General features: G+C 35.0%; 1 protein-coding gene across 8 annotated transcripts in view; it reads left to right on the top strand.

Annotated features, from left to right (window-relative positions):
- The window catches only part of LOC144449566 (CAP-Gly domain-containing linker protein 1-like), a 48436-nt gene that overhangs the window by 24148 nt on the left and 8049 nt on the right, over window positions 1-16239 (top strand). For all 8 annotated transcript variants that reach the window (XM_078140120.1, XM_078140121.1, XM_078140124.1 and 5 more), the window contains 11 exons: window positions 383-486; window positions 923-983; window positions 1404-1508; window positions 2046-2303; window positions 2823-2880; window positions 3440-3846; window positions 5926-6141; window positions 6719-6922; window positions 7567-7811; window positions 8497-8617; window positions 9664-9716. In XM_078140120.1, the coding sequence (XP_077996246.1) occupies window positions 383-486; window positions 923-983; window positions 1404-1508; window positions 2046-2303; window positions 2823-2880; window positions 3440-3846; window positions 5926-6141; window positions 6719-6922; window positions 7567-7811; window positions 8497-8617; window positions 9664-9716 (1832 nt within the window). The remainder of the gene's footprint in view (window positions 1-382; window positions 487-922; window positions 984-1403; window positions 1509-2045; window positions 2304-2822; window positions 2881-3439; window positions 3847-5925; window positions 6142-6718; window positions 6923-7566; window positions 7812-8496; window positions 8618-9663; window positions 9717-16239) is intronic.

Raw genomic sequence — 16239 nt, forward strand, 5'->3', positions numbered from 1 at the left:
AGAATGGAATATTTTCTTTTTGGCCTGTGAAAAACATATCAATATACCAGTACATGTGATGGCTTTGTGAACAAAGATGGAAATCAGATTCAATCTTTTTTTTTATTAAACCATAAGTATGGATTTAGTTTTATTTGATATATTTTAAAGACATTATGAAAAGTTATGGAATCACAATAGAGCACGTTTAGGTCAAATGTGATTGATAGTTTTGAATCAGTCCCAAATCCTGAGAATGAATTCAAATGTTTACCAATTCAGTCAGTCACTGTGAACACAAATCATGACAGCTATAGATTAATAGATGTATACTGTGCAGCTGAGGAATGTTCATTTTTTTTATTGGCATAGAAATAACATACAAGTTTGTTTCTTTGTGCAGTATGTAAAGGAATCAGAAAGTAACCGGGATGAACTGAGGGCATTGGTGGAATCAGCTGATAAAGAAAAAGTTGAACTATTACAGCAACTAGAAGAAGAAAGAAGGTAAGAGTAAACTTACCCTGCACTAGCTGTAACAAAGGTATTATTTTTTCAATCACACAACCAACAATATATTCACTGAAAATTTTTAAATACCAATAATTAGACATTGTACATGTCAATTAGAGGTGTACTTCATCTATAAGTAGTATAGAAATAAGTTGAAATCATTATTAATTGTGGGTGCTGATTTTTGGGTGCGGACCCAAAAATCAATTTGATTGGATATATTGCACCACACTTTGTGTGCTGCTACACAAATGGGTTACCCAGGTCGAGGGTATTCAGTACATCTTGTGGTGAACAATACTGTGATTAAGTTATTATAGCTAAGAAAACAGTTTCATAAATGTTCAGGTTACTAGTGCAGCAGTCTGAACATATCCATAGGAGACTACATGTACATACTGATTTTTAACAAAACTGTCTTTTTTTACAGGAAAGTGGAAGATCTTCAATTCCGTCTTGAAGAAGCTGCTATCAGTAAAGATGATCTTAAGGTGATTATGCTCTAGGTAGTTGTAAGAACTTGGACAGTATTGATGCCAAGGACAGTCTAGCAATGCTTGTAACGGAAAGTGATAAATCTGGCAAAACTGATAGTTTCCAATACATTATACTATAATTATGATGGGAAACTCTGGTAAAATGACAGGGGCATGCAGGTATAGATTTTGTCTACTTTATAGTTATACTACACGTAGCAAATCACAGTGGTAATGATGTCCCCTATTGGTGTTAGTATTAGAGCATCTGTCTGACATGGACAAATTCATGATGATATGAGGAAATGTTATAAGCATGTCTTTTTAAGAAGGGGTGGATTTGGTCAGGTTGGCCTAGATTGAAGTATCATGTTTTTGGCTTCTATTTTGAGGAAATATTTGTCAACCATTACCTTGTTGTTTGTATGCATATAGGCTGCCAGTCAAGAAGAGTTACAGAGAGTGAAAATATTAGAAGACAGATTGGTTGAAGAAAATAAAAGGGCTACAAGGTTACAGGAAGAAGTGGACAGCCTTAAAGTAAGCAAATACGTTGATAGGGTGCAAAAGTAAGCAAATACGTCGATAGGGTGCTTAAAGTAAGCACATACGTCGATAGGGTGCTTCACAAAGTAGTATATGCTTAGTCTAGAAGCTATGCATGGTTTTGATTCTCTTTGATGTCGCTCTCACGTCTAGTCAAATGCACCTGATCAAGTGAAAATCTAGCTTGATCACATGTTGACAAAAGTTAACTTCTGGTGCAATTTGCCAGTGCCATTGGCTGAGTAGTTAAACCACTGACCTCTTAGCACGGCAGTCAAGGTTCAAAACCTTCATCTGGGTTTGATTGCATTTTTCACGCTGCAAGTAAGAAGAGTGTTTTTACAGTTAGACTCTACCAGAGAACATCGGTTTTTCCCCTGGCTTTCCAGTTTCCTCCTGCATTAACACTGAACCCATGAGGGTCAGCCGTTTGACTTCTTTGGAGACAAGTATATAAAAACTATCCAGTGTAGGTAAAGATGATCTGTTATTAATATGATCTGTTTTGCTGTTTATCGTGTATTCTCTCAGAGTGCAAATGATGAAAAGGATTTCAAGATTGCTGAGCTTGAAATGGAAGCATCAACGTACACAGAACAGATAGATGAAATGCAATCCAAGCTGAAAGAGACACAAGAGAAGATCTCTAAACTTGAAACATCAAAACTAAAAGATAGCGAGCTTGGAGAAGAACTAAAACAGAAAATCACCAGAATTCAGGAATTAGAGTCACAAGTACTATGTACAACAAAAGACAGGGCAGATACAGTAGCTAAGCTGTCAGAAGTGGTAAGTAGTAAAAGATCTGTTATACTTTGAACATTGGTATATCAATGTATAAGGTTATTTTTGCTGCCTATTCTAGTCTAGTAACTATATGTGTGGTTGTTTCCTATGATCTCTCTCTCCACGTATAGTCAAATGGATTTCTCTAGTACAGCATTCTGTTCTTACCACAGACAGCAGTAGTGGAGCACTGATGTAGTCATGGTGACATTATCGCGTCCTCACATGACTCACTCTAACGGCTGGAGGTTGAGTTTGTAGTAAACTGAATGAAGTAATCTATTACAACCACCTGTCAGTGTCTTAGTAATGGACTACTACTGACATGCACTGTTCACCCTTTCCCCAGTAGGAGATTTAGCTCGATTTTTAGTAGATTATGCTCAGTTGACTTGACTTGTGGAAAGCAAAAGTTTATTGAGACTGTATGTTGAGGGCACCCAACCAGTTAAATTACAAGTCCAGAATACGGAAATGTTTCATAAGTTTGTTTGCTTTATTTGTTTGTTTGATTGATTGTAGAGAGAAGAATTACAAGATGCGGTAGTTGCAAGGCAAAAATTAGAATTGTCAGTTGAAGGTAAGTTAATTGAAATGCAAATCTAAATTTGTTCTCATATATAGTGCAATATAATCTAATATGTATGTCATAGAAAGAGTAACAACAATTGCAGATACAATTTTAATAACTGATAATTGTGTGTACACACGAGTGCATACTTGCATGTATGAATGTATGTATGTATATGTGTGTGCATGTGTGTGTGTGTGTGTGTGTGTGTCAGCATTTTAAAAGTCAAATGTGATTAACATGTTGAAGTGCTCTTATTAGTTGAAACCATACATATTGTGACACAATTCTTTGCATGCATAGACACTTGACAGCAGTCGGTGACATGCTCAGAACATGTTTATAAAGAGTATTAAAACAGTATATGCTTACAATTGTAGTTAACAGTTTTACCTAAGTTGTGTGTGTGTGTGTGTGTGTGTGTGTGTGTGTGTGTGTGTGTGTGTGTGTGCATGTCTACATTGAGCTCATGTCCAACCAGAGACGCTTTAGCCTATAGCATGACTGACATGATATTCTAATTTTTTATTCTTTTGTTGTAATTACCATTTTTTGTTTTTATCTGTAGAAATCCACAGTAAATTGAATAGCAAGGAATCATCAGTTAGTAATCTAGATAAAGAACTTCAAGATTTTAAGAAATCATTTGCTGATCTCCAAAGGCAGTTAAAATCTAGTGAAGAAAAATGTGAACAGCTTGTGCAAGACAAGGGCAAGTTGGAATCAGAAATCTCTGAATTAATGCAGAATTCAGGAGATAGTTCACAACAACTCAGTTTACTCAATGAGCAGTTAAGGTCAAAGGAAAGGAAAATAGAAGAGCTTCAAGATGCTACATCTTCAACTTCCCAGACTATCAGCAAACTAAATGACACCATTCGTCAGAATAAGGAATCATCGGAAAAAGAAATACAAGTGTTGAATGAAAAACATCAAGAGAAACTGCAGGAAGTCAGCAAAGAAGTCAACACTTTTGTAAGTACTTGGTACAAATTAACTATCAAAAATCAACAACAGGCAGCATTTCTGAAATTAGCTAAATTGAGAATGTTTGTTTAAATATTTACTCATGAAAGATGGTTATCAGCAACTGCTCAAACCAAATTTATCAGTGTCAAAGTTTCATATTTTGAGAAGAACCCAAGAGGGAATTTCTTTATTTTACAAGGTCTTACTCTTAGTGAAGTTAAGAAGTAATTGTATTCTGATATTCTGTAATTCTAGCCATAGATATGTTTCTACTGGCAACTTTTAGTTCACAGTTGCCTTTGATAGAAGTTTACATAGCACTAAAAGGATATAAACTGAGTTTATATATTGTTAATTATGTTTGCTACATAGTAATGAAGTGAAACAAACCGAATAGCAACAATTAAACTACCTAGCAACAAATTAAACAATTACATAGTAACAATGAAACAACTATTTAGCAACAAATGAAACAAACTACATAGCAACATATTAAACTACATAGCAAGAAGATAATTAATTACATAGTAACAATGAAACAAACTACATAGCAACAAATTAAACAAACTACATAGCAACAAATTAAACTACATTGCAACAACTTTAATAATTACATAGTAACAACTATTTAGCAACAAATTAAACAAACTTCATAGCAACAAATAAGCCATTTAGCAAGAGTTACTGCACCTCATTGATAGAAATAAAACTTCAAGAGTCGATGCAGTAACTTAAAATGACCTGTTGAGATTTTTTCTGCAGCTTGAACTGTCATACACACTGGGTAAGGAAGAGCTGAAATGTGATAAAGGTGTTGGGTACTGGGCTGATGCATGACTAGAATGATATCAAAGCAACCTCTGGTGTGATATTGTATCTGTAGGGTGAAAGTTTGATAGCAAATTGCATCTATCTCTTATGCCCTGGTAGCTGTAGCTATGAACATTTTCCTGCTACATGTACTGTATTCAACCAAAACTGAAGATTTAATAGCAGTATACATATTTGGCACATCTCTAAAAATGCTGTCACTGTTTTAAAATATAATTATTATAATGTACATTCACATGCATTGTTTCCCAATATAATTAGTAGCTTTGACACAACAAAAGCTAGACCTGTGTGTTTTGTTTTTAATTCTTAAACGCATGAAGCAACACGATGCACTCCTCATCATCTCACTGTCATATCTTTCAATCTCGTAACTATGCTTTCAATGTGACTTTGCTATGCTATGCTATGTTATGCAACAAAGCTGTCCTATCAATCTCATTAAAATCTAATGCAGTGGTTGGCTATTTACTATATTCACTGTTTTCTTGAAGTGTGCATAGTTTTACATGTCCATGTTTTGGTCTCTGTTATCGCCCCTTTATTTGACTGATTCTCATTACTGATAACTTTTTCTTTTTTTTTAAAAAAGCCTTTAAATTTCATACCAATGAGAATACATATTAACTGCACTTTATAGCTAAAACTAAGGTAATAGATCAAAGTGAACAACTAGCCAACCACTGCATTAGACTTTAATCAGATTAGCTGTCACATACACCTGCCGTGTCTGCTTTGTATGATGCTAAATGCACTTTACACACACTTACGCATAACTTCAATCATTTATTGCTCTCTGCGTGTGTGGCTGCAACTGTCATATTTTAACATTGTTGCTCACCACGAGTACTCTACATTGACAACGCAAACCATTGCTGCTGCATGAATGTTAACATAATGTTTTATTTTTACTTCTTCAGGAAACAGAGGAGGTTACCTACCTCTAAACCCTTATTTTATTGCCCTGTTTTACCACTTCATTCTTCCTCTGATGAAACACTACTACCCTGTTATCTTTACAATCTAGATATCTCATGTATTTTTAGTTTCCAGTTTTCCTGTATACACTGTGCACTAAAACTACTTGCAAAATCTTTATTTTGGTAGTATGCATGTGCATGCATGGCATAGTATTTCCTTCTCCTGGCCTGCCTGTCAAGAAATCTATCCTTTATGTACACACGCACGCTTTTCGTTTTATTTCTTAACAACACGTTTTTGTAGGGGTAAATTTTGCTTTATCTTAAACTATAGCAAGCTGAACTGCAGAAAGCCAATGCCAAGATTGCCAAGCTTACAGAATCACATTCCAAAGAAAAAGAAACCATGCTAAATACTAGCAGTAGAGATATAGCGGAGTTAAAGAAAACGTTGGAGTCCAGGGAAGATGAGTTGAAGAAATTTACAGATAAGAACGACGCCTTTAATAAACTGGTTGAGGAATTGTCTGCAGAAAGGGACAAATACAAGGTAAGTGTAAATTTTGAATGTTTTGAGAGCAATTAAAGTAGATGAAATCTAACCAAGTACTCCAGACACTTTACTTATGTTCCCAAACAAAATAATTGTACTGTAAACATGTAATAGGTATCTATGCCAGCTTTACCTGATTTCCTCCTCTCTGTTACCAGGGTTCCCCCAACCTTAGAAAAAGACTGTTTGATATTTCAATTTCTTTGCCAATGAAATTATGTTCAAATATATATCTTCAGTTCCATGACACAAGTACAAATTGAAAGTGAACATGTTTGTCGTGTTATTTACAAATTTTTGATTTTCTATTCATTGAAACTGCATATGAACATGCGTAGACTATGCTTCTATAATGTGCAAAGTTGACAAACATATTGTCAGCACTTGGAAGTTCTTGCAAGTAACCATCTTATGGCCAATTAAAATGTTTGGTTGTGGAAAACACTTGTCTGGCAGAGCTACCGTATAAGGCATGATCACAATTTATCCATATGGTTCCACTGATACAATAGTACTAATCCAGGACTGGGATTCAAACTTTGGGTTTAACCTAATGTGTGTATTTTGTTTTCAGAGTGAAAAAGAAAAACTGAATAAAGCGTACAAGACTGCAGTAAAAGAACGAGACTCTTACAAAGAAGAAAAAGAGAGAGTACTTGTTGAAAAAGCTAAACTAGAAGGTCAGCAGCAGTTGTCACAACTTGAAAAAGGTCATGCAGAGAATAAAAACAGACACCTTGCAGAAGACAAAGAAAAGGCCGAGGAAGAAAGGAATAATGTAAGAATAGGGAACTTGCAAACCCGCCATGTTGAATGTTGCATCATGGGAAATGTCATAATAAATACTAATCAAATAGTATTGTAAACAATACTGTTACATAGTTTTTAACCACAAATGACCAATTCATAGTCATGCCAAATACCAAATTACTAAAATGAATATCGTGAACTAGAAGATATAATGAAATTTGTGTACAGCAATTTATGTAGTCTATAAGGTACATTTGTACCATGCTATCAATTATCATTCATGTCGTGGTTTAGAAGCCTGATAGGGCTGAACAACAAGACATATCTTACAGTCAACAATGCAATTGTTGAGATTTGCATAACATTGTGGTTGTTTTCCATTTGAGCATATTTGGTTATTATTCAATAATTTTATGCATCTAAATGTGACATCATTATGTGTATTGAATGATTGAACTTCAAAGCATGTCATACGTGGTTCTCTGAGATTAAACTAACTGTTACAGTTTACTGAGCCATCATACATTTGTTGTCAAACTGTGGAAAAATACCATCATCTACTAAAAATTACTGACATTTTACTCGTACATTTGTTGTTGGTGTTGGGGATGTGTCATGTACAAAGACTTGGTAAACTTTAGAACCTTCCTTCACTTTCTTCTGTCCTTTTAGGCTATCAAGGAATTGGAGGAAGCTAAAAGTAGTCAGAGACAACTTCAGGAGCAGAGAGATAATGCCATGAGAGAGAAAAATGAAGCCATTGCCAAAAGCCAGCAGAGTGAGATGAAAACACATTCATTGGAAGAAGAATTAGACAGACTGAGAAAAGATTCAGAAAAATATAAAAACGCACTAGATAAAACTAAACAAGAAACTGTAAAGGGAGCCCAAAGTGTAACAGAGCTACAAACACAGCTGTAAGTATCACTGAACTATGCTGTTGAATGAAATCATGTGATTCACTTTGAAAGTACAAACACAATTGTTAGTATCATTGAAGACTGTGTTCTTGGATGAACGTTCTCACCATGCGTTATTAGGCAGAACCTTGTTTGTATGTTTCTCATAGTTTGGCTGGTTGGTTAATAAAAAAAAAAGTATTAAATGTATGCTCAGAAAGTAAGTATAAACAATCTAGAGGCAGAGTAAGCAGAAATATTTAAAATTATAGTATTCACATTTGTTATGAATCTTTTAAAGGAATGATTTTCAATATACAGTGCTGAATGATTAGGCACTTCTGAATAGTGTCCTCTAGTGGCCAACATGTATAATCTTTTGTCTTTCCAATAACCAGCATATGACATATTGCAGGAAGTACTACCGTAGTATAGAGGCATTGTGCTATCTATAAAGTCTGTTTTATGACAGCTGTGAGAAATCATGCTGTTAATGTATTGCAAGAAAAAGTCTGTATTCTACAATAAATTATCAAGTTTCTTACAAACCTGGCATGGTAGGTTGGTGTTTTTTCACTTCATATTGAGTTTCCTAGCTTGATAAAAAAAAAATTATTTGTTTTATAAATCATGGTACATTTAGCACTCTTGATTTCATTTTGCCATTTTTTTCATTTTTTTTTTTTTTTGGCAATGCTTGCAGCAATGGAGCACAGAGTTCACTAGAGGCAACAAAAAAGAAATTATTAGAATTTGAAACAGAAAAAAGTAACATGAAGCAAGAAATAAATGAACTCCAATCAGCAAAGGAAGAAAAACAACAGGTAAACAGTTACTTACTTAATTTGTGTAATAATAGCATGATGATTATCAGCTAGGCATGTAATTGTGATGGTATGATTTCTGTGTTCACACACTTTATTCTCAGTGGATGTACATGTAGTAATGATAGCATGTGATTGCATATCGTAGCCTGTCCACCTACCTTTCTATGTTGTGTTTCTGTATATGCCATGCCAGGTTATGAAGAGTAGGTCAGACTAGGCGAGTACAAATATTGACACCCTCTCTTCCACTTAGTTCTTTCACTCTTCACTTTCTCTCTCTCTCTCTCTCCTTCTGTCTTTTATTACCCTCCCAGGACCAATTCTGCCAACTCATTGCAATCGCAGGTTTGTTTCTCAACTTTTGTCTGTATAAGCCCATGTCCTAGTATTTCATTCCTGGTTAGCTGCAACTTCACACTTCAGTATTTACTATTAAGCTACTGTATGTACGTATTATCATTTCTGGATAGGGGCTAGAAATCTCCCCTGATGTGAGTCAGCCTCTCTTATTTCACATGAACGAAATATATTTTCTTAATCTATTGCGTAATAAAGGGAAACACTTCAGCCGGAAGTAAAATTTGTCTTTTTGTAATGTTTGATTCTGGAGTAATTTCATTTACATCATTTACAACATGTGCAATTTGCAAGACAACGTAAGTTTAAACTTGGTCCTCATTCATTGTTATGGAAACGAGAGGGGGCAAAAATATGTAAAAAAAAAAAAAAAAAAAAAAAAAAAAAGTTACATGATTCTTTATGTTGAGGGCGCTTGCCAGCATGAGTGGGAAACCCCATGCATCATGAGAGGACACCCTATGTTGATGTACATTGAATCCCACAGTACTAGGTATAGATCAAACATAATCTGGCATGGCAGACATTTTGTCATCTTACAAACTGAGTGTATAAAACTGTAACGTGTGAGATAGTACATTTGTATGTGAATTGTGTTCTCTGAATGTCTGTACTGTATTTGTTGTGTACATCTATCCTCACTGATTGCTAGCTGTTTTTTTTTTCTGTTCCATTTTGTATCTTAGCTTGAAGAGGCACACTGTCTTTTGAAGAACCAGTTAGAGGAATTAAAAAAGAGGTACCACAGCACTCCTTGCTCTACCATTAAATCACTTACAATAATTACCCAGTGTAGGATAGTCACACTCACTCACATGATAGCTATGTAGACACTGAATTGGTAAAAAGTAGATGAATGTATCATACTGTTTAAAATATTAACATGTTATGCATACACTCTCAAGACTAACAGTATGCATATGTCTTGTAAATGAATGGTTTGTCTTCCAACAACAGAAGTTGCACTGTGTGTGTTGTTATATGTAAATGTCTTAGTTTACATGTTAATTGTCAAATTAGTGATCATATGTCATGTACATGTACCACTAACTAAATGCAATGTACCATTTTCATGTGACGTTCATCAATCTATGGATAATTTCAGCATTGAAAGTGTTCATTTATGAGATGGATTTCAGTGGTCATTTTATGTCATATCAATGTAACGTGCTTTAGATGTCTGATTTTCTGCACCAAAAGCGGTTAACATTCATAGATGAGACATCTGACAATGAATGTTTTGAAGTCACATCAATCATTGTGCATTACAACTAAGATCACTGTTGTGTCTAAAGTACAGTTTGCTCTACACCAGACATGGTTTAATCAATGAAAACACTGTCTTTGGTAACATTCTGGCTGGTGTTGAAAATGTTATGTCTGGTGTTGAAAATATTGCCTCTGGTGTTGAAAGTGTTGCGTCTGGTAATTGAAAGTGTTGCGTCTGGTAACCTTACTTGTTTATAATTCCAGTTAAACAACGTACAGTACTTACATTTACACAGTACTACAAACACCTAATTCCACACACAGGTTCTCACTGAGCAGTGTTACAAATAGAAACAGTTGGCAGTTGAATCCAATTACAATGATGTTGAGCAAACTATGGTAGACACAATCGTGATCTTGGTTGCATTGTATAGATATGTATTCATGTATACATATATACTCAATATATTTTGTTGTATATGTGTATACATGATTCATTGGTAGATGTAAAATGAACATGATACTGGTAGTCATAGGAATCTTGGTAGTTGTAAAGATCTTGTCGTCATAGTGATCTTGGTAGTCATAGAGATCTTGTAGTCATAGTGATCTTGTAGTCATAGTGATCTTGGTAGTTGTAGAGATCTTGGTAGTCATAGAAATACACATCGTAAACTTGTATTGCTTGTGTGATTTTCAGTTCATCATGTAAAAAGTACCCCAACTCTGCATTCTGGTATGATTGAACAGTTGGATACAATTTTAATTTCATTTTTGATTTCAATATAACTCTGTGTATGAGTTTTTCCCTGTCCAGTCAATCATATAACTTGGTTGTGCATGTTGATATGATGTCAACAAATATATGACTTTCTGTCATATATAACATATGTGAATTTGGTATACAAACGCTCTTGGTTCATTCATGTTTTAGACAACCATAGTTGTGCATGTCGACAATATGAATATAGATTTAGTAGTAAACAAATCATTATCTCATGCGTGCCACCTACAACCTGCTAAAAAAACACCGATATATTAATTGCTTGCTCATGACAAGCAGGAATGAGACATGTACCATGCAAAGACATACAGTGTAATTAGCGCTTTGATAACTTATCAAAGCGTAAACATTACATGAGCCTTGGATCCCATAACTCTGTGTACTGATGATGTTGAGTATGACTGTTAGTGTTACATTGTAACTTCTACAGATATAAACAAATTAATAAAAGTGTCATCTGAACCTACATCAGAGGCACCCAGTTATTTTTTGTATCAGTTGTATTGTTGTTTTTACCAAATTTAGTCATTGTGAAATCTTTCCTTGACTCACTTCATTCAAGTACACACACACACACACACACACACACACACACACACACACACACACACACACACACACACACACACACACACACACATACATCGGTGTGTTTTTTGTGGGTTGTAGTAATGGCATCCCTACAAGTAATGCATTGGTAGTAAATCAGCATGTAGAGGTTCACTGGAAATGAACCTAGGGTATGACTTCTCAGTCATGTAGATGTTAGTCTCAGTCATGTAGATGTTAGTCTAGATGCTACACATGGTATCAAATCATCTCTTTACCACCGTCTAGCTCAGTGGAAAATCATGAACCAAAAGTTGTCCATGCGAATGAGTCGGCACCCCCCCCCCCCCCCCCCCTCACCACCACCACCACTGTTACAATGATGTGAACAGCGTATAACTGGCATCCTGATATTTGGATATTACAAGACACAAATTTATCTTGGGCAGAATTCTGTGATTGATTATGATTAACAAAACATGATATTAATGACTGTGTGGGTTGCTTTGGTGAAATTTGAAATTTCATCTCAGCACCTCATTGTGCTAGACGTAATGACAGAGAGATTGAGATTTGATGCCATGGATAGCATCCAGACTATGTAGATGTATAGGGTATGTAGGATATGCTGCATTGGTAGATTTAATACGTACAAATCATGAAAGTTCAGAATAATGCATACAATTCAAATTAAACCCATCCTTGTAATGTATGCATTACTATTAAAAATGTGGTCTGTACTGTCTGGTTTTGAAGGAGATATCTAACTCTGTATGCAATTCTTAAAGCATCGTGAACCACATCCACATGTAGGAAGTGTGATACAGAATGATAACCACCTCATTGGCAGCCCTATAGGTTGGGTGCTTTCATATCTCAACACATATATAGATTGACCTTATGGGTTTACATCAGAGCGACTACATCTGTGTAACTACATTGTACAAATGTGTAGCATGCCGACTGTACACAATTCAATGCATACATACATACAATACATCATATTCCAGTTACCATTTTTTGCAGCCATTTTGAAAAGAAGCATTGTTTCAGGATGCCTCAGATTAGGGTTAATAGTCATAATGGCAGGCAGTGCAAGAAGCAGTTGATAAAATGCATGCAAAAGAACTTCATGAGTACTGACATACATCAACCCAAAAGGAAAAAGTACAATTATTAAAGTGGCAGCAAATTTTGTCATAGCATGCTGTATGGGGAGAAATTTCAAAGCTTCTAGTCAAAATATTTCAGGATAGCACCCTCAGTGGTTAAACTTTACAGTCTTTTGGTGTTTCCCCATAACTGGAATATGGTGTTTTCAGATCTACATATCACTACAGTTCATTGCAAGTTGATCTGCATGTTACAGTTTAACTGTGATACAAACATGCATGCAGAGTTTTGAGTTGGGTTACTCCAACTGTATATTTGTGTGTACTACATACATGTCACCTCCATTACAGGCCAATATTGGATGATACAGCTGTAGCTGGGTGAGAATGGTGTTTACACTTTATGAATGCTTTTCTGACATATGTTTCTACACTTTCTCTCCCTTTCCTGTATCGCATGCAAACAAACACTGTGTCATCGGTAAGCCAAATTGCTCTCATACATTCTTACATTTCTCCTTATCAGTCATACAGTGACCAGCAGTTTTGAATCTCAATTTGCATATCTCCTTATCAAGTTCAAATAATTACCATGATCAATAGTGAAAGCTGAAATCAACTGAAACAAGAGTTAGTGCGTATTGTTTATGTAGGCAAAGCACATTTTGAATGACCACAAATAAGCTCCAGTTGGCTGTGTATATGCTTTGCTGGCTTTTATGCAATATTCTCAAATGAATAGATTGGCCTGCATACTAGTTTATGCTGTCAGCAATTATAGTGTGCAGAAGACAAAAAAGTATTAAAATCACAAACCAAATCTAAGACTCAGCAAGGCAGAAATATGAGAGAAAGAGAAAGAACACAATGCAAATTAGGTGCAAATACCACACATCCAAATTCATGATGCGAAAAAAAATTTGTAAATTTTGCAACGAGACTTTAAAAGTTTGCTATTAACAGCTAGTTCCTTTTCTAATTCTCATGGGTATGGTGTTTGAAGCTCACACTAACATGGCTGTAAGCTTGATAAACAACAAGAGCAGTACTGAATGCATCACTCTTGTCTTTCTGTCTTTCTCTGTCTTTGTCTACTCTGTAGTTTGCTAGACTGGACCTAATAGAAGTGGGTGTTGTTGCCGTGTGCGACAAAGTGATGAACTAATAGTACCTAATTCTGTTCTAAATGCACCAGCCTATTCCAGCAGGTACCCCCAAATACTCTACTAACCTTATCAATGTCTAATGCTTCAATCTCATTTTCAATGTCACATATGGTATCTTCACCGCATTAATCCTCTCATGCACGTAGTATACTTTATATGCCATTTTCAATGCACTGTTGCTTTTCCTTTGCAGCTTCATGTTCAAATTATATTGCTGTTGCTTGGGTCTGTTGTAAATGCCAGTGCTGTGCTGGGCAAAAATATAGATTATATGAAAATTTCTTTTGCTCTGGCATGAGTCGAACTATATGTTGTCAACATGTGGAATGCATTTGCCGTTTCTTTTCTTGCATTAGGTGTGGTGCCAAGTGTTTGCCTTGCAGCAACTCATAGTACTAGAAAGGGGGGTGTAGTGTGTGACAGTTATAGGGGTAGATGAACATTTAGAAAGTAGTCAACTGCCATAGATGTGTGAATCATACCATATAGGTCTATAAATTCACAAATGGTGGCAATTCACTGTCTCAGACTCAACAAGTACTGCACATGCAGCCTTAACATGCAGACATCAGAAATCTAAGATGGTTTGAAATTAAATTTGTACATATAGGCTGTCTTAAAAACAGAGATCTTGATGTTTCCCTCTGATGACGTCAAACTGTTCTTAATATCCATATATCTCATTCAGGATGCTATATTTTATATTTGTATTTCATCCATGATGTTATCTTAACTGTACGTGTCATGCATGTATGTTGCAGAATCTGTCGATCGTTACTGATACAACTATTAATGACTTTACATGTCAGTGTTTACAAAACGTAATATCATATGATGACATTAGTCTCAACAGTACATCTGTAGTTAACTTTTCTGAATTTCATGATAATATTAATGTAGAATTTTCATCCAAAGTGATAAAGTTAAGAGGGAATATGGATGCAGGGATATGAAAAACATTTACTAATCAGTAAATGTTCATTTTGTTGGCATTTGTGACTGGTCATAAAAAAATGATTTGTCGTGACAGCATTTGCAACATATCCAAAAATTATAATGCAAGAAATGCAAACGTACAATTGTTGTCAGTACAGAAACTTTAGGAGTGTCAGCTTGTATTAAAAAGTGCAATCAAACGAGTCATGAATGATTGAATTCAGTATCGAATTAAACTTTTTCCAAACACAAACTTGAAAATTGTACATAAAATTTTCAACTGAACGCTTCAGTCTTTATTCGATACTATGGTTTATCAAAATTTGAAAATCATTGAATTTGTTTGCATTTCATAAACAGAAATTATAAAGTTACATTGCAAAAGAAAACTGGAAAATATGCCAATATCATCCATATGGCCTCTTTAATGTAATATTAGGCCGATCATGGAAAATAAAAACACAGTACATTTAAAAGTTATCTCAAGTCAGATATGCACTGTCACTAGCACCTTACAATTTCCATACAGTTCTTTCTAGTATGTAGCTTATATAATGTCATATAATGTCAGACCAAGATGTTTTATCCAGGTTTTGCTGGGCCGTGTCAATATAGAGCCAATATATATATCAATGTATTATCTATATAATAAGCATTAAAGATGCACTAGCTGCAACTAGAACAATTTTTGAAACTATTTTGTCAGATATAATGACTTAATTGTAATATCGTACACCCTGAGCAGTATTGAACCACCAGTCGGTAAATGTATTTGTGTGGCTATACACATACTATAGTGAAATACATACAATCAAAATTGATTTTTTTGGGGGTCTGCACCCAAAAAACCAGAACCCACAGTGCAGTCGCGATTTCATTCTATCACTGTACTACTTATGGATAAAATAACCTATATTTTATGGGTATTTTAACAATTTTCAGTGAATATTTTGTTGGTTATCTCATCAAAACAATAATACTCTAGTACAGCTAGTGCATACCGAGACAGCCCAATAAAGTCAGAGTGAAACACCTTGGCTAGACGCTAAAACTATCTAAATTTTTGTAGGAAATTTCCAAAGAGAGTAAATGTATATTAAACTGCTGACTGGTTTCACAGTATGTGTATTTTCAGATGTAATGACACTGTCAGCAGTAATACATCATGCTGAATTAGTTTACTCATGAATTTCAAATTACAGCAAGGCTTCCGTTACTAGATTTTAATACAGTAAAAAATAATAAATCAACTCATTTGTAGATTTGGTGTTGTTGATATTAAAAATGAGAACACTAGATTTAATATACTGAAAAACATATCCATGATATTGATGAATGTTTTCATCGTGAATGTATCACTATTTAGACTGATGGATTGGTCGTTATGGGTATGCCACATTACAGGCATTTATGACAGTGTGGAGTGCCCACAATGACCAATCCTGCAGTTGTATCACTGTTGTAAATCAAATATCTAAGCTACACACTGTGTTAAAGCTGCACTAG

Source organism: Glandiceps talaboti, chromosome 18, assembly GCF_964340395.1.
Source record: "Glandiceps talaboti chromosome 18, keGlaTala1.1, whole genome shotgun sequence".
NCBI lineage: Eukaryota > Metazoa > Hemichordata > Enteropneusta > Spengelidae > Glandiceps > Glandiceps talaboti.